Source organism: Pogoniulus pusillus, chromosome 2 (genome assembly GCF_015220805.1).
Source record: "Pogoniulus pusillus isolate bPogPus1 chromosome 2, bPogPus1.pri, whole genome shotgun sequence".
Classification (NCBI taxonomy): Eukaryota; Metazoa; Chordata; class Aves; order Piciformes; family Lybiidae; genus Pogoniulus; species Pogoniulus pusillus.
Genome location: NC_087265.1, coordinates 19,915,820 through 19,934,080, shown reverse-complemented (window position 1 = coordinate 19,934,080; position 18,261 = coordinate 19,915,820). Strand labels below are relative to the sequence as shown.

At 45.8% G+C, this 18,261-nt stretch overlaps 1 protein-coding gene across 3 annotated transcripts in view; it reads left to right on the top strand.

Annotated features, from left to right (window-relative positions):
• Window positions 1-2,195: 2,195 nt before the first annotated feature.
• NAB1 (NGFI-A binding protein 1) overlaps window positions 2,196-18,261 on the top strand; it is a 30,125-nt gene continuing 14,059 nt past the window's right edge. The window contains exons 1-4 of one of the 3 annotated variants that reach the window (XM_064157720.1): window positions 2,196-2,275; window positions 7,491-8,324; window positions 14,315-14,448; window positions 15,201-15,252. In XM_064157720.1, the coding sequence (XP_064013790.1) occupies window positions 7,506-8,324; window positions 14,315-14,448; window positions 15,201-15,252 (1,005 nt within the window). In that variant the 5' untranslated portion in view covers window positions 2,196-2,275; window positions 7,491-7,505. Of the gene's footprint in view, window positions 2,276-2,758; window positions 2,914-7,490; window positions 8,325-14,314; window positions 14,449-15,200; window positions 15,253-18,261 lie in introns of those variants that run through there. The other 2 variants (XM_064157714.1, XM_064157729.1) reach the window with 2 other exon arrangements.

The window sequence follows — 18,261 nt, the reverse complement described above, 5'->3', positions numbered from 1 at the left end:
TGATGTTCATCAAGGGGACATGTAGGGTCCTGCATCTGAGGAGGAATAACCCCCTGCACCAATACAGATAAGGGGAGGACCTGATGGAAAGCAACTCTGCCAAAAGGACCTGGGAGCATTGGTAGCCAATAAGTTCACAGTGAGCCAAGCAATGTGCCCTTGTGGCCAAGAAAGCAAATAGTCTCCTGGGGTGCATGAAGAAGAGTGTAGCCAGCAGGTCAAGGGAGGTTCTTCTGCCCCTCTACTCTGCCCAAGTGAGGTCACATCTGAAGTATTGTGTCCAGCTCTGGGCTCCCCAGTTCAAGAGGAGACGGAACATCTCTTTCTATTGTTTTTTCTATTATCTGCAGTAAATATGCTTTATATTACTAAAAACTTCTGTTTTAATCAACTCCCCAACAGTTAAGTAGATGGTCTCATTTGTTTTCTTGACCTGACACCTGGCATTTTGCATAGAATTTTTGTCCACCTGTATTTTGCATACATAAAAACCTAAATTAAGGAATTCTGATGAAAGACCAGATTTTAAGCAACACTCCTGTGAAGAGCACAAATATGATCTCCTGTCATCATATTAGGAATTGTTTGCAAAGAAGAAAAATCTGACTTGAGTGATGGACATAAGTAAGGCTGAAGATGGCCACCTAAAGTAAGCTGAGCTGCTGCCACTAGCTGGTGTCACACTTTCTGCTCACTGTTTTGAGTTCTGCCACTTGTAATATCCAATGCATCTCACAAGCTGTAGAGTGCCCTCATCTCACGTACTGCTGTTCCTTACTAGGTCTAAGGGTGTCCTTTTGGGAGCACTTCCTGAACAGCAGCTGTGCAGCTGCTTTCACAGAGTCCACAGGAGCAGTGTTCCAGGCATGGGGCAGTTCAAGACTATATGTGTGGTAACACCACACCCTACTTCATCAGTGACCAGACCAGTTCACAGGAGGAGGAGGAGGAGGAGGAGGAGGAGGAGGAGGAGGAGGAGGAGCAGCTCTGGAGTTCTCAGTGCAAGGACACTGACCTGCTGGAGTAGGACCAAAGGAATCCACGGAAATGATCCGAGGGTTAAAGCACCTTTGCTGTGAGAAGAGACTGACAGTTGGGGTTGTTCAGCCTGGAGAAGGGAAGGCTCCAGGTAGACCTTCTTGTGGCCTTTCATTAAAGAGGCCTAAGCCTAGTCAGAAAGCTGGGGTCAGACTTTTTAGGAGGGCCTGTTGTGACAGGATGAGGGTTAATGATTTGAAACTAGAAGAGGGAGATTCAGACTAGATAGAAACGAGATAGGACAATTTTTTAAACTGAGGGTGGTGAAGCACTGGCCCAGGTAGCCCAGAGAGGTGGTAGGTGCCCCATCCCTGGAGCCACTCCAGGTCAGGCTGTTTGGGTGTCTGAGCAACCTGCTCTAGTTGAGATATCCCTGCCCACTGTGGAAGGGTTGGACTAGATGACCCTTAAAGGTGTCTTCCAAGTTAAAGCCTTCCATGAAGAAGAAAGTGTTGTTCAACCCTGTGAGGTGATGTACAGTCTCCTGCAACCTGAGCAAAGGGCTACTTAGGCTGGTGTCTTCTCCTGGCCTATCCCGAGCCCAGCCGGTGCAAAAGCAGCGAGCGAGGTTCGGCCGTAACTAGCCCCGAAAGGCGAGTGGCACAGGCAGCAGTTCCTATCCATGCAAGCGGCAAATTCGAACCCGCCTTTTCCAGTGGCACCTCTCCGAGCAGTGACGGACGCGGGGCCCCAGTGCGGCGCTGCCAGGCCGCAGCAGGGCGCGCTGCCGGGTGCCGGTACCACCCACGCCGAGTCGAAGCGCCGCGTCACGATCTCCCCATGTGACTACGCGGGAGGGGGCGGTGTGTGTGTGTGTATGTGTCTGTGTGTGGGGCGGGGGCCGGCGGCGGCGGGGCCCGGCCCGGCAAGGGCGGGGGCGCCGTTAGGCCGCACCCTCCCGCCCGCCTCCCCGCCCGCTCGGCCTTCGCGCACGGCAAGGCGCGGCCGTGACAAGGCGAGCTACGCGGGGCGGTGGGGCGGCTGCACACCCCACTCCACCCCCACCCCCCCCCGCCCCTTTCCCGGCGGCAGTAGGAGCAGCAGCGAGGCGGTGGCGGGGACCGGGACCGGCTCGCCCCCCCGCCCCGTCGATGGGAAAGGAGGAGCCTGGGCTGGCGGCGGCGCGCAGGCGGGGGGGGCGCTGGCAGGAACTTCGGCGGGGCTGAGTGTGCGGCCCCGGGACGGCGGCGAGGGAAGCCCCGGGCTGCCGGCGGCGGCTGCAGCAACCTACTGCAGAGTACGTGCGGCACGGGCGTGGGGCAAGGGGAGCTGGGGTAGCCCGGCCCCGGCCCCCAGCCGGTGGACAGGCGGAAGGTGTAGGCGGGTCGTGCGTGGGTGATTCCCGGAGAAATCCGGTGCGGGAGGAGGACGACGACGGGGAAGTGGGCGGAAAGTACAGAACCATCCCCGCCGTGCCTGTTGAGGCGGGGGTGGCGGAGCGGGACAAGACGGAACAGGACAGGAGGGGGAGGCGCCTCGGCGGCGGGCTACCGGCCTGCGCGGGGGTAGCAGGGGGGGCAGTGCTGCGTTGTGGTACCGGCCGCCCCCTCTTGCCTTCCTCCTCCTGGGTGTTCACCGGCTCCTCCCGCCCCGCGGCCGTTCGTGGGACGTGACGGGTTGTCCCGGTGGCTTCAGGCCTAGCCTGGCCCGGCGCGGGCCGAGCCGAGCCGACTCTTACTGCCCGTCGCTCGGGCATTCGACCCCCTCGGTGCGGCAGAAGCAGCCCCAGAGGAGGTTGCCCACAGGCGGTCGCCGTCGCCTCCTTCCGTGTCCTCGGCTCGGGGGGTGCCTGTCAGAGACCGCGAAGTTGGTGTCGGGACCGTGGACCCCCTCAGTGCCCTCCGTGTTCGTTTCCTCCGCCGCGGCTGGCATGAGGTAACTCCCCGGGCCGGGCGGGACGTGGTTACCTAGTGGGTGCGAAACGTGAAATCTTCAGGTTCTTTTGGCTTTTTTTTCCTTTTTTTTTTTAGTTTCCCAACGCCATGGGAATTTTGGTGGTTTTTGCACGTTTGAAGTTTATTAGTTGCGGGAAGATACACATCTGTATTCGATCGTGAAACTCGCTTAATAGGGTGTATTTTGGCACATCTCGGAGCTAGACAAGACTGACTTAATTTGTGAAGTCTCGCTTCTGCAGCTACATGTAATTTTCTTTTGCTAAGAGTCCTTTGGAAACGCTGCAAAAATGTAATGAATATGCAAAGAAGCCAGCACTCAGCTCCAAATCCGGTTTGTCTTCAGAGACTTTTCAAAACGCCCAAAGTGATCAAGAGATATTAACGGAATAATCAATTTTGCTTAAAATAGGGGAAGGTGATGTTTCACATTTTTCTCCTTGTGCGTATTCCTAACTTAATTTGTGACAGCTCAAATAGAATTCACCTGAAATGAAAGAAATCTCTACAGATCGGTTAAGGCTGCTCAATCTCTTTCACTCCTAATGCAGCCGTTAAAAAGCAGGGAAACTACTGGTGAAGTGCTTATCCCATGCTTTCGTCCCACAGCTCCAGAGCTTTCCTTCTCGCAATACTTCACCCACAACCACCACCTGCTTTGTGCAGCCGCATGTCTTCCTGCTACTGCAGCGAAATGTACAGTCTGGAACTCAAAACCAGTCCGAAGGGGGAGAAATGAGTGTTTTCCTGTGGTGAAAAAGATGATGAGCTGAGCCCCTGCCACTGTGGATTGTCTGGGTAGAGAGAGCTGGTTGCTGGAACAGGGTTGTGATTCCTGTGCTGGTTGTTTACAAATATTTAGTAGTGCTCTGTGGGTTTTGCTTCCCTTTTTCCAGGGAGTTTTGTGCTCAGAATTAAGGTAGCATCCAGCGTTTGCAGGGGAGGGCACGGCCTGTGAGGCGATAGGTGGTGGATGTGAATGAGGTCATGTGGAAAGTCAGAACGCAGGGTTGTGGGTTGCAAAGGCTGAGTGAAAACCTAACTTGTGATTTCCTGGTTCTCCTGTAGCTGTAACATGCAACCTTGCATATATTTTAAACATCTTTGTCTGCTAATGTGGAATTTCCTAGCTTCTTTCTTTGTTCTCTTCTGTATGTGTAAAATGCAGCTGCTCTTCCTGTGTTGTCCTTACCGATATGGACAATGAGAAAAGAAGAGGTAGCAGCTTAACTGTCATCGCTAGGTTGATTTATTCTTGCAGACCTTCTCGTGCTACCTTTGTGTTCCCATTGTTTGCTATGAAAGGGTCTGCAGTTGGCTGTACCTTAGAAAAGCTCTACTCGCTTGCTTCTAAGGCAAGACATAGTTCTGGTTGGCTTCTTAGGGTTTGCTAGAGGCTGTTGCCAGGCTGTTGCTTCTGAACCAGTTCATTTGGGGATCCTGGATTAGAAAGCATAAGGCTTATCTGGAGGTTCCCTTGCTTCGAGAAGAGTGGCAACACACATTGTACTCTGGGGTCTTGCCTGTGAGGAGCCTGCAGAAGTGTCCTGTGTCTTTTCTGTTGTGTAACCTCTTCTCTCGCTGAGCCTATGCCCCAAAAGCACAGCCCCTGCTGCACTGAGAAATGAGAGCAGTGGTGGTGGAAAGCAGTGCTTCAGTTCTCTCAGACGCAGCTTAAAGGTCACCCAAAAGAAGTGTCGTGTTGAGACTTGAGTGGGTGTGCTAAGGCTTTGTCATAGCCGAGCAGGTGAGCAGAGCCGGGCAGCAATATCGGTGTCAAGGGTCCTTTGGTTTAACGGTCTCTTCTGACTCAGGAAGTGCGGTGCTGCTTTCTCAGCAAACATTGTTGCTTGTCCTCTTCCCAAGCCTTGTCTTAGTCCTCTGTGTTGACCAGGATACCTGTTTTCCTGGCTCTCCAGTCTGTCAGCCGAACCAGTGCCTCAGACTGGTCGTGTCTGGAGAAGGCAGCATAGCTGGTGGTGAGGTGAAGCTGTTTCGGAAGTGAGAGGGAGCCTTCCACTTGTAAAAGTTTAGAAATACCTGAGATGTTGTTGAGGTGAGTGCGGGAGGAACTCCGTTTAATGGGAGGAGGAAAGAGGTCAAGAGGAGGTCCTTTTGAAAATGCCTTCCCTGCAGAACCCAGCAGCAGTTGTAAAGGGAAAATTCATGTGGCCCTCGCAGGAGTTACTGTGCTAAATTGGGAAAACAGAATTGGTCTTTAAATTGCAGAACAAAGGGATTTCAGTCTTGCTCTAAATGCAAATCTCAGTACAGTCTGAACCGTGAACTGACGCCTCTGTAGTACATATTAATCCAGTATTATCTGATTAGAAGCCTCCAGGTAAAGGCTGCTTGTGGACTCTTCCAGCCTATGGGCTGGAAAAATGAGCTCCATGCCTTGCCTGGAGCTCTTGGGCTGTGTGTTAATTTCCCTGCCACCGCCCTCCCAGGATTCCATTTAGCTTTCTGCCCAGAGTCCGTTTGTGTAGATTTATGTAGATTCTGAGCTAAGATGAATGCCTTGCAGAGCAAATGGCTATTCTTTTAATGGTTCTCTAAGTTAATTTGTGGTATTGATGGTGGAAAGGCAGCATCATTTAAAATGAGAGGGTAGGAACTGTTGAGTGGAATTGGCACTAAACCCTAAGCTGTTAGTTTGTATGGAATGGGAGGATTTTCCTAAGAAACTGAAGTCACAGCAATGATTTAAAGATTGAATTATGTAGCTTTAACGGATTACCTGAAGTGCGTCTCCTTGTTGCCTGTCACATCTTTGAGTGCAGGCAGTACTTCATTGTTTTTCTGCAGTTAGCTTTATTTTTAAAAGCTAAACTATTTCAAAATATGCAGCTCTAAAAACATTTCCAGTTTCAACATGTGCAGTTCATGAGCTCTTGAGCTCACCAGCAGCATCTTGAGGTGGCTGCTCATATCTGAATGGTTCTTGCTGGCCATTCTGGTTTCCAAATACCAGCCTACAAAGAATATGTGCAGCTCGTAGTTTGTGTTTGCATATTTTTCTGGGGTTTGTTTTTTTTTAACCAGGGCTTCTTCTCACTTTGTGAAAGTATTGCTTGCAGATAACCTGTACTGCCACTCACTTCTTTGTCAAGTTTCTGTTTGCCTCCTAATTTAACTTTCCTCTGGTAGAGTTTATTCCAGTTTTTGCAGCAAGATGCTTTCTGAACAGAAGCTGAGTTCTGTTTGTATATTTGAGATGCTGAAGAAAAAGTGCTTACTGTAAAAATAGTTTCTACTCTGGTTTTACTTTTGCTTCCCAGCCTCTCAGTGCCCTTAAGCATGCACAGATATTCTTGCATCAGAGTTTTTGGGGGGAGAGGGTTGCACGTGATTAAAATAGATTTTTCCCCCAGCCCATGCAAATATTTCTGTCAGCATTGATCCTTCAGGTTACTACTGCGTGGTGTTTAAAGTGCAGTCTGATAGTAGAGCCCACAGAGCAATGATGGCAGAGCAGCTCCACGTTTCAGTTGTGTTTCTTTCCCAAGCAACTATAAATCATAGTCTTTATGCCTTATCGACTGGTAGCGTGGCGTAATACAGTAAAACTGGAAATTACCTGCTCATAGATGTGAAATCCATCCTTGAGTGAAGAGGGGTGTGAGAGAGATCTTAGAATTCTCTGAAGAGTTTATTATTGGTAAGAGAACGGAGGATAAATGGGAGTTTATGAAGTTGACGCTCATGCAACTGGGTTTTTTGTTTTCCGCAGCCGTGAGAGTAGCAAACTGCTGCAGTTTGCCTGTGGGGAGCCCTTGGAGCACAGTGGCTGTACAGCTGAGTGGTGTTCTGTGTCCTGAGGATCTGTGACTTGCAGGCCTGTTAGTGAGTGGAAGGGGCAGGTGAATTCAAAACAGTGTTTTAAAGCTCTCTGTATTGAAATCAGTCAGTGTTTCTGCTTTGTCTGCAGATGTTGCTGCCATCATTAAGATCAGCAGAGACATCAGATCCTTTTTATGTGAAATGGGGGAAACTGTAGAAATATTTGGTTCTGAAATACCCTTTTTGTAATCAAGCTTTATTAATACTCTGGGGTTCTGTGAGGCACTTTTCTTCTTTGCTTTCCTTTTACAGTCCTCCACACTGCTGTGGGGAGAAGTGATTTGAGAATTTAGAATTGAAACTTCTTTTCTACAGGGGATCAAGTGTTCAGTAATTCTTCAGAGTGTTCTGTGATCATTTTGATCTGAAGATATAAGCAGTGAGCAATACACTGTTCTTGGGAACAAATATGAAGTGGGATGGCTGAAAACAAGCTAGCTTCATGTTTGAATCATCTCTTTTTGTAGGTGCATCACAGCTCTCTGCCTATTTGTTTTGTTTTGTTTTTTTTTTCACAACCGTCTCCATCAAGTTACCTGATCACAGACCAAATATTTTGCTCCTTTTTTTCATTTCCGTACATGTTACTATAATGAAGAAAAGAAAGAAAACCTGTCCTCTAAGTAGATAGCCTTATGGAAGGATAGGTGTTGAGGGGAATGTATCTAGACATAGGTACTCTGGTGCTCATCTTAATCTTTTTACCCTTTACAGGTCCTGTCATCCGTGATGGCATCAGCTCTACCCAGAACCCTTGGAGAATTGCAGCTGTATCGAATACTACAAAAAGCAAATCTCTTGTTCTACTTTGATGCCTTCATTCAGCAGGGTGGTGATGATGTCCAGCAGCTCTGTGAAGCAGGTGAAGAAGAGTTTTTGGAGATAATGGCCCTTGTAGGCATGGCTAGCAAGCCACTTCATGTCCGAAGGCTGCAGAAAGCTTTGAGGGACTGGGTCACAAACCCTGGTCTTTTTAACCAGCCTCTCACCTCGCTACCAGTCAGCAGCATTCCAATATACAAGCTGCCAGAGGGTTCTCCTGCATGGCTGGGTATATCCTGCAGCAGTTACGAAAGGAATAGCAGCACCAGAGAGCCTCACCTGAAGATTCCCAAGTGTGCTGCCACAACGTGCGTGCAGAGCGTGGGTGCGAGCAAGTCCGATGTGGTGGGGAACTTATCACTGCAAAGTGGCAGCGAACCCAGACTCTGGCAAGGCCACCACACGGCGGAGAGTGAGCACAGCCTTTCCCCAGCTGACCTTGGCTCCCCAGCTTCACCAAAGGAAAACAGTGAGACCCTGGATGCTGCGGCTGCCTTGTCAGTTGCTGAATGTGTGGAACGTATGGTCCCCTCCCTGCCCAAAAGTGACTCAAATGAAGTCAAGGAGTTACTGAAAACCAATAAGAAACTGGCAAAGATGATTGGTCACATCTTTGAGATGAGTGATGAAGACCCTCACAAAGAGGAGGAGATCAGGAAGTACAGTGCAATATATGGCAGATTTGACTCGAAAAGAAAAGATGGCAAACATCTCACCCTCCATGAGGTAAAATTTGCCTTGAGCCACAGCGGGTTTCTTCCTGCCCTCTTCCTACACCTTTCATGAGATGATGCTCACAGGTTTTGTATGGTTGCTGGGTGATGAGAGTTGTGTGTCTTACGGGAGCCGTAGGCAGTCTTGCCTCAGGGTAGAAATCTTGGGTGTAGCAGAAGTCCTCTTGTGTTTGGGTCATCTCTTGTGCAGTAATCACTTGTGCTTGGTTTCTGCAGACTGCTTGGTCACTGGTGTGGCCAGTTTGGTAATCAAGCAGCAGACCAGTGCTGCACTGAGCACAGACCTCAGGATTCAAAGTGTTTGGCACATTTTTAGAGCGGCTCTGTCTTGATAGTCCCTCGCAGCTTTGAGAGCAGGCTGATTTTTTTTTTTTTGGAAGATTAGTAACTAAAATTGCTTGTCTCTGGTCACAGGATCACCTGGCTTGGTTACTATTCTCTGCTCTCTTTCCTCACCTCAAGATCCTGCTCTCTAGCTTGTGCCCTTGAGGTGAAAAGGATTCTGCTGATGAGGTCCCTAAACCTTGTAGGGTGAGACTGTTTGTGTTTGAATTGGGATGAGGCTTAATTATACAACCTGTGAGGTTGTTAGGGTGTTTTTTTTTTGGGCCACGGTAGTCTTAAGCCACTCAAGTCTGGGACTGTAAAGAAGAGGGGAAAGGACCATCTCTAGCATTGATAAGTGGCTGTAACTTGAAAGTTTATCCTTTAGTGCCTGTGTAGCCTCTGTTTCCTATCATCCTTAAAGGCTCCTTTGCTTCTCCTCTGGCATTGTTTAGACTCCTGCTGCATGGCTTGTAACGCAGTAGGTGTGCCTAGTAGGAGTAGTTCCTTGGTGCCAAAATACAGTACAAGAGGAGAATAAACGTTCATTCCAAGCAGCGCCAAAATGCTGTTGATATGAATGCTGCATCAGCATTTTCATGGTTAACAGTGATTGCAAAATTGCAGTTGGATTTAAAATTTGGCATGGAAGGCTTAGCTCCCAAAAGGAAGGGCAATGTTTATGTTACAGGAGTGCCAGAAGAACTGTACTGGCTTTAGCCTTTTTTTTTTTTCTGCTGCAGGAAGTTTTGTAGGTGTGTGATCCATAGTATAAGACTAGGTTCACTTTATACTTCTGACTGGAAGGGCAGAAGGAAACAAGGCCTATTTCTTTACATTTCTGTTTGTGTATTTGCATTTACAAGGCAACTGCACATCACCAGAGGTGAGTTTAAGCAGAGGGGATGCTTACAGGGGAACTTGTCAGCAGTCAGCCACATTTCTACCACACAGCTTTAGCTGGGCAGCTTTCACTTAGGTGCTCTGCTAAACGCTTTCAGTCTGTGAATTCATCCAGTGTGCAAGAACAGAGGCTGATCTTGCTCCTCTGACATGGCAGAAGTCTCTCTTGTAACAAAACGGGTTGTGTATGAAGTGGAGGCAGGATTTGAAAGGATTTGTTGTTTAGATGCTCTGCATGTTACTGCAGACTTAGCATTTGGAGAAGGGGGCTCCCCACCTGAAGGTGGAGGCAGTGAAGATATACTACATACTTATTGCAGTCCCTGGGACAGCAGTCATAGAAAATCCTCAGAAATCTGGACAGATTTCTCTTAGCATCCAGCAGTGAGTGTGTCAGGCTCAGGGGTGGCTCTGCAGAGCTGGAGGAGTGAATGGTGGGGTGCTAGTTTGAAGGAGCAGAGTAGCAATAAACTGGAACTGCTCTGCCTTCTTATTTATTCATTTTTTTCAGTGCTGCACTACAGACCTTTACTGTGTCGTTGCAAAACTGTTTAAAAATGGAATGAGAGCATGGTTTGGCTGTAGGAAATATTTCTGTCGCTGTTATGATTACGGCTGAAGATCAAAGGAGTATGTGGTTGACTTACGCCTCACTTACGCATGTGGGGCCTCGCCGAACTTGATGGGAACTGCACACATGGAAGCAAGAAGAATTTGCTTATAATTGGTTTACTGTTTGCTTAAAGAGGCCAGATTTCACCAAATTGTGTCTCAAGCAGTGTTCTCTCCACTTCCATTTTAAAGCAGCAAATACACAAATAGTAAAAAATGAGACCTATTTTGTTTTAAAATCTGTCCAACCCGAGTTTGCCTTTTGTAAACTCGACTTCAGTGACTTTCTGTTTTTTGATGGTGTAGACAATTTGCTGCTCAAAAGGAAGTACCATAAGCAACCAGGGAGGTAAGTTTCTGCTTGTCCACAGACTGTTCTCTGCATGTATTAATACATTCCAAGGCTGTCATTCTGCCTTGCAGTTCAAGGTTTCTTCTTGCAGCTGGCAAGGAACAGCTGAATAAACTTCACTATGAATTTAAAAAGCTTAAATAGTGGTCAACTTCTTAACGTAAAGATTGTGTTTTCTGTGGCTTCTCAAGCCACAGATCAGAGTTGCATGCAAATTAAAATCAGACTTGATGGAGTTATTAGTGGTGAGTTAATGAGAATATTCTCTGTTTCAGTATGAATGCTGCAGTGTCTCAGAGGGCTTGAGCAGCCATTAGAGGCCAGTGAAAGCTGTGAGCACTAGGAGCTGGTTTGGAAGTGTGCTGTTGGGAGTATTATCTGAATGAAGCACTGATCTAGCATAAAATCTTCTGCAGAATCTTTCAGAGATGTTCCAAAATTAATAAAAGCAATGTCCTTAATCCATCCGATTGTCTCAGCATTACACAGCTTTTCAAGCACAGAGAGAACCTGGTGTTTAAGGTTGGACTGCAAGAGGGATGGGTATGAGGTGTGCCCTTGAAGTTGGCGACCCGTGTGTGTTTGAGTCAGATTTGTAATTTCATGCAATCACAGAATGGGGTGGGCTGGAAGGGACCTCCAAAGGTCATCTAGTCCAACATCTCCCCACAGTCAGCAGAGACATCCTCAACTAGACCGCATTGCCCAGAGCCCTGTTGAACCTCACCTTGAATATCTCCAGGAACAAGGCCTCAAGTACCTCCCTGTTAAGTTGTTAATATTTTGGTGCTTGTTTAGCTACCTATAAAACCTCTGAAATTCCTGTTTAATAGTGTGGGAAGGAGGAAAAAGAAATGCAAATAATAAATCTTGTCTAGCTTGGTCTCTTGCTTTTGCTGACTCACCAAAACAGTAGAGCTTGGTATTTAATCATGTTTTTTTTTTTTTAGTGGGGGAATATATGAACCCCATTAGGTGGGAATATACCCATTCCTCTCTGTAAAGTCTGTATGGTTATGTGCTGCTCCATATCATTAAGGCTTCCAGCAGACAGATTCCTTATATTTTGGCATGCAGAACTTTGGGTCTGCATTATTAAGGTTCTTGAAAGGGCAGGAAGCCATGATCTGCTTCGATTCGCTGAGTCTGGATGTGACCTGAAAGAGGAAAACAGAGAAAAAACAACCAAACAAACATTTGGCTTTTCTCCTATGTTGGGATAAACAGCATTTGTCTACAACTACCCAAAGTGTTTTCACTCATTTCAGCTCTTTGCAACCCTTCAAACACTTTATTGAGGGATAATGAAACTTTTTGAATTATTTTGTAAGCATTAGCCATATTATTCATCCTTAGAAAAGTAATAGCTATCAGTGTTACAGACATTAATGCCTGCTTCTTTTCAGAAGTGTAGTCATCTTTTTTTAGTATCTTTTTTCTCCTTTTTGTTTGCTTGTTTGTTTTTTTCTTCTGAAAAGGCATTGTAGAACACCTGTTCCTGTCCAAGGAGTAATAGTTGGGGGTGTTTTTTTTTAGCATAATCACAGATTGGACAGGGTTGGAAGGGACCCTCAAAGGTCATCTTGTCCAACCCTCCTGCAGGTGAGCAAGGACAACACCTCTATGTATTGTAGGAACATAGTAACACAGAGGTGTACCAGAGATTAAACCTAAATTTCCCACCCTTGTACATCTGACCTCGGGGATTATTTTGCCTGTGTAGAGACTAAAAGGTCAGGTGGCATATCTGGTTTGCCTGTTAAAAGATGTTTGTGCTCCCATTTGCAGTCAGATACTGCAGGAAATGCCTCTCTCTGATTAATCTAACACAGGAAAAAAGGCTTAGGAAATGCCAGGAGCAGCAGTTCCATGTGAGGCTTCACTAGAAATGGCTCAGTGGGCACAGGCTGCTGAGAGGACCTCAGCTTTCCTGATCTTTCTTTGTTTTTTCATCCTCTCCGGAGCACACATGTCATGTTAGGCAAAATACAATTGTTTTATTTTCTAATGTGGATGACATCAAGGACAGTGTGGTTGTGTGCTGCTCATGTCTTCAGACAGCTTCCATCCTTCAGGGATGGAGTGTGGTGTTTGGGCTGAGTTGCTGGCCTCCCGCTCTGATTTAATTCCCAAGTAACATTCCACAGCATGATCAGCAGCAGGATCAGGGAGTGAGTTTCCTAGCGTGCTCCCAGCAGACAGCCTTTGACTGCAGAGCTGTTGTTCCAAGCTTCACCTTCTGTCTGCTTCCATGGAAAGCACTTCTTGTAGAAGCAGTGCTTTTGGTGCTGGAGCTCCCATATGATGTCCTGCTCATCCTCAACCCCACAGCCCCGTGTGCTTAGTGGTGACTGTTTTTTGCCATACCAGGCCAAGGGTTGGGGGTGGCATCTCTCAACTTAGCATAAATGTGCCATGAAAAACTAGCTGCTCCCTCGTGTGCACTAGGCTCAGACAGATCCAGAGCACGCTGCTGACAGTAGCAGCAGCAGAGCAGTTGTGCTTGTTTGGAAGAAGCCAAGCCTGCTCAGGCCAGCTTCTTTTCTAGAAATAAAGAGTAGAATTGCTGTGGGCACTGTGGAAGGAACACCTGTTGGTTTCTTGCTCTTGCGCCTCATTACAAGTGCTGGCTGTGAAAATGTCTCTTCAGTGCCTGCTCACCATGGAAGAAGCAGAGAATCTCCTCTCCAGCCCAGATTATTAGAATGGTTTGGGCAGGAAGGAGACTTAAAGACCATCTAGTTCCAATCCCTCTGGAATGGGCAGGGACACCTTCCACTAGACCATCTTGCTCAAGGCCTCATCCAGCCTGGCCTTGAGCGTCTCAAGGGGAGGAGTCATTTGTGACCTCCATGGGCAACCTGTTCCAGTGTCTCACCACCCTCACCATCAAGAATTTCTTCCTAATCTCCAGTCTAAATATGCCCTCCTCAAGACTCAGTGGATCCCCTCTTGTTGTGAAGAGCCCTTCAGTTTTCATCTCTTGTGGCATTTGTAGCTTCGTTGTTTGTCCATGCTGCTGCCCACAGGCTTGTCAGCAATATTAAGCCAATGAAATTGACAATGGTATCACCCCTTCCTATCTGCTTCTAAAGAGCATTGCAAAACCATTTTCAGCCTTCCCCCCCCCCCACCCCCCTTCTCTTTTATGAAACTATTGCCAGTAGCACAGACACTAGAAGTGTGTCCCAGCAGGCTCAGGAAAACATCCTTGAAACAAGTTCCATTTGATTCATGCCTGAAGATAGTCTTCACAAACACTGAGGTGAGAAACACAGCTAAAAAAAGTTTAATCGTTTCTTAAACCATCACCTTCCACAGAATTTGTGCTGTATTCACCAGGGAAAGCCATCTGTACCCACACTGTCAGGGTGTTGGGTTGGTGTTTCTCCCCACCCCTCCTCCCCAAGTCCTGGGCATATTGCATTTATAAAAATAGTATTCCCTGTTAACCAGGCTTTGGGAGCCAAGCACTGTGAATGTTCAGAGTACTGTTTTATACTGAGATTTAATTACTGCTGGGAGGAGGCACAAGCAGTGCGCACTGAGAGAATCTTACAATAGCTTTTTACTTTAAAGGACATAAAACACACCGACTACATTTATGTCTTCTCTCTTCCCAGCACGTTACCCGGCTTAGGAAGGGTAGAAATAAGCCGAAGAAGCTCTCCGGGGTTTAATATACAATTATAGGTAATTTTACTGGCAGTCGAAATCTGTTTCTTCAGAAGAGCAGGTAGTTGTACAAGCAGGCAAAATCCCCAAGCCCTGTTTCTGTGTTTCATTTCCAGCTAACAGTTAACGAAGCAGCCGCTCAGCTGTGCGTGAAAGACAATGCCTTGCTGACCAGGAGAGACGAACTCTTCGCGCTAGCTCGGCAGATCTCTCGAGAAGTTACGTACAAGTATACATACAGGACCACCAAGTAAGGTTTTCATTAACTCAAAGGACCTTTACTTTCAAGGAACTAATCAGTCTGATAGCATTTCTTCTGAGATGCTTTCTTTGCTTGCAGAGTGCTCTTCTGAGGAGGCTATAGGGGAATGCTGTTTAAGCCCAGAAGCTTTCACACTGCTAAGGTTTAGCTGTCTTGAATTGCCTTTTCATTTGCTCCCTAGTTTTTCAAATTTTGTGAGAGTAGTGACTCTTGAGAGGCAACCCAGAGGCTGGTGCTTCAAGTATTACGAACACTTGTGCATTTCAAGGTTAATGTGTATAGACAGAGTAGCCAAAGGTGCTTAATATATCTTTTTTTTCCCCAAATTATTTTTTCCACTTAAGATCTATTTTGATAGTGCCTAGGAAAGAAAAAAGATAAGTTACAAGCTTACTTTAAAGGAACTGAAGCTGAGTCCTAAATTCAGTTGTTACTGTTCTACTGAGTGAACTGCTGTTATGAAAGAGCAACAAAAGCTTAACAGCTTTTAAATGTGATCATTTTTAAATACTCTTCTGTTGTGTGCAAGAGGAATGCATGACTGCAAATAACACAAGATGTTTGTGTCCTATTACACTTGAGTGATGTTTACTGCCATGTCCAAGTGAATTGATGGCTTTTTGTGTGCATCTCACTTGTTCTTGCCTGCTGTATTCTGTTTTTCTGTCTCCTTTATTCTGTTCTTCATCATTATTTCCAGCAGTTCTGTTTACTGATGGTGTGTGTGTCTCCTGTTCTAGATCTAAATGTGGAGAAAGGGATGAACTGTCACCAAAGAGAATCAAGATAGAGGTACAGTATTGTGATTTCTGGTTTTTGACCTCTGCATGCTAAAAAATTGCTTCTGTTTTGAAGGGATCTGCCTTCAGGAAATTTGTCAGAAAAACATTTGACAATTGACGAATGTGAGAGAAGAGGGAGGAGAACATCACCACCATCTCTGCAAATATAAATGCTTGATGGAGAAACCTTTAGGAACATGGGGGGAAAGAGTAGGATTTGCTTAATGGTGAAGTTACTCTGTATTTGGTGCTCTGAGTGAGTAGGAAGAGGAATAGTGGGACTGACTGACTTCCTGTGGTGGAATAATCTCCATGAATTGTCTTCCCATCAATCTCCTGCTTTCAAGTCAGTGTGAGGTGGGGTTTGCTTAACTTGCTTGAGTCAGCTTTTGATCATATCCTGAGTTCCTAGTTCTGCATAAGGATGGATAGCAAGAACAAATAATAGCCTTCTCTGACAATGCTGTAAATGAACAAACTGAATGTACTGAGAAGTCAAAAGCTAACTAAAAGCTATAATATGTCAATGCAAATGGTTACGCTTGCAGATATTCATTTACCTTTGTTTTTTGGCAAGTAGTTCTGTGTGACAATCACATAATATGTGGCTAATGTAAACACTTGCACAAGATGTTGCTTAGGAAGCTGCTGGGAGTCTCTTGTTAGGGGGACAAGAGCAACATATATAGAATTTACCTTTTTCTTCATGTACCACTGCTGGAAAGTAAATTTGAGGCATTTTTTTAAAAGTTACTTTTATTAAAAGATGCCTCATAAGAATAGAAGATCTTTCTTAAACTAATCAGTGTTTCATTGCTCTGTGAGTATCTAAATTAATCTTTGGTGCTGTGGGGTTTATACCGTAACTATCTGCTCCAAAAGGTGTTATGCACATTAGGTTAAAGGTTAAATGCACATCAGAATGCGAACTGGAACTGAGCTGAGTTTGTGTGTGGCACAAAATGCAGAGGAAAGTGGCAGCATGTTGTGGAGTGCATTTCTCCTACGTAACTCACTCTGTGATAAATGATATATGAGGCTTTCATTTTTTTTCCAGTAGTGTGATGCTTTGTTGCCTGTACAAAGGCTTTTACTGAGAGGCAAACCCTGATGAGAGCAGTGAGTTTTAAAAGGCAATTCTGAATAGGTAGAAAGGAGTTCATCTTCTCACTGTATTTATTAAGTTCCATCAGTCTGTGTGCAGTAGGAGTTTTTATCATACCAATAGACAGGCATTGAGGATTTACTGGTAGCTGTGGTGATTTCATCCACCTTCACCATGTCCTAGCAGGAAGGTTGCTTGAGTCTCTCCTCTCCTGTCCAGTGTACCCTGCTGTGTAAGAGCTGGTGGGGAGCTGCTGCTCCTCTGTTTGAAATAATATTTCACTGCTGATTAGATTTCACCATTAAGAAGTTTTTCCTTCATTCAGTAATAATTGACAATGAGCAAGTATCTAAAGTGACACACTGCAAGGGAGGTGCTTTTTCCCCCCTTTTCTACACGATCTTCATTGAAAGAAACAGCCTGTATTTTTCAGGATGTTAATTTTACTGAAACGTTCAGAGTTTTTTTGAGAGCAGGAGATTTGGGCAGCCTCAGGGGATATGCAGTCTCCTGTTTTCTGTGTGGTGAAATCTTCACAATCCAAAGACTTGCTTTCTCTTGATGCTTTCTGGCTGAGTAATTGAGAAAGGATATTTACTTGGGTTTCTTTTTTATTTAAAATTATGAGTGAAAATCTCATGTCCTAACTGTACAAACAACTGTTTCAGAAATAGGACTTTTCCAAAATAAGAAATTGAAAATGGGAATTGGAGCACCTCTCCTACAAGGACAGGCTGAGGGAGCTGAAGTTGCTCATCCTGGAGAAGAGAAGGCTCTGGCCAGACCTAATAGCAGCCTTCCAGCATCTGAAAGCTTATGAGAAGGTTGCAGAGGGACTGTTTCCAAAGATCTGCAGTGATAGGAAGAGTGGCAATAGTTTCAAACTAGAGACAACAGATGTAGATTAGGTGTTAGGAACAGGTTCTTTACCATGAGAGTGGTAGAACACTGCAACAGGTTGCAGAGGAATGTGATTGAGTCCCCCATCCCTGGAGGTACTCAAGGTCAGGCTTAGTCCCTGTGCAGCCTGATCCAGTGGAGGACATCCTTGCTGACTGCAGAGGATTTGGACTAGATGTCTTTTTTAGGTCCCTTCCAACCCAAATCATTCTATAATTCTATTTTGTGGGAGGTTTTTGCTTATTTTTAAAAAGTTAGATGCAAAAATAGTAGCAAATGTTGAAGATTTTTTTCTTCTGTCCTGGGCAAGAATTTCTTACCCTGTTTCTGAAGTTCCAGTGCTTTGTCGTGGCTCTGTGAACTCCTTATCATGATGAGCATCATGCAGAGCGTCTGAACAGGGGCCTTTTTTTGTTGTTGTTGTAACTCTGTGATTTTCCTTTTTATTCTTTTTTTTGTGTGTGTGTGTAAAGGTTGTTTTGCTTTTTCGTTGTAAAGCTGAGGCCTGTATTTTGTTTCACCATTCTTTTACCTATTAGTCACTAACCTCGCTACGAAACACCGTCTGAAATACTATCACTTGCATTTGGAAAGGCACCACACCCTGTTTGCGTACTGTAGAAGTTTACTTAAAAAATAAATGGGGGGGAGGAAAAAAAAAAGAGGAGTTAATTTCCTGAAGTATGATAGCACTTAAAAATCCTCCAGAGAGACTCTGAAGGTCATCTTTGAGCAGAGCTGTGTGTGTGAGCTGCAACATGGCCAGGTTACCATTGTGAATTTATCCTCTTTGCAAATACGAAACTCACACAAGCATTACAGAGAAACAGTGTGCCATGAATTACATCAAATTACCTGTAAAAAGCCTTTCTCTTCCCCTGCAAGCTCTCCCCCTCTTAGTCGGTGAGTGGGTGGGTGAGCTGTGGGAGTGAAGTGTAGAGAGAAGGAAAAAAAACTCCAGGCAAACGACAGACTAAAGGTGCAGAGGGAGTGAAAAAGGGAAGGGATTGAATT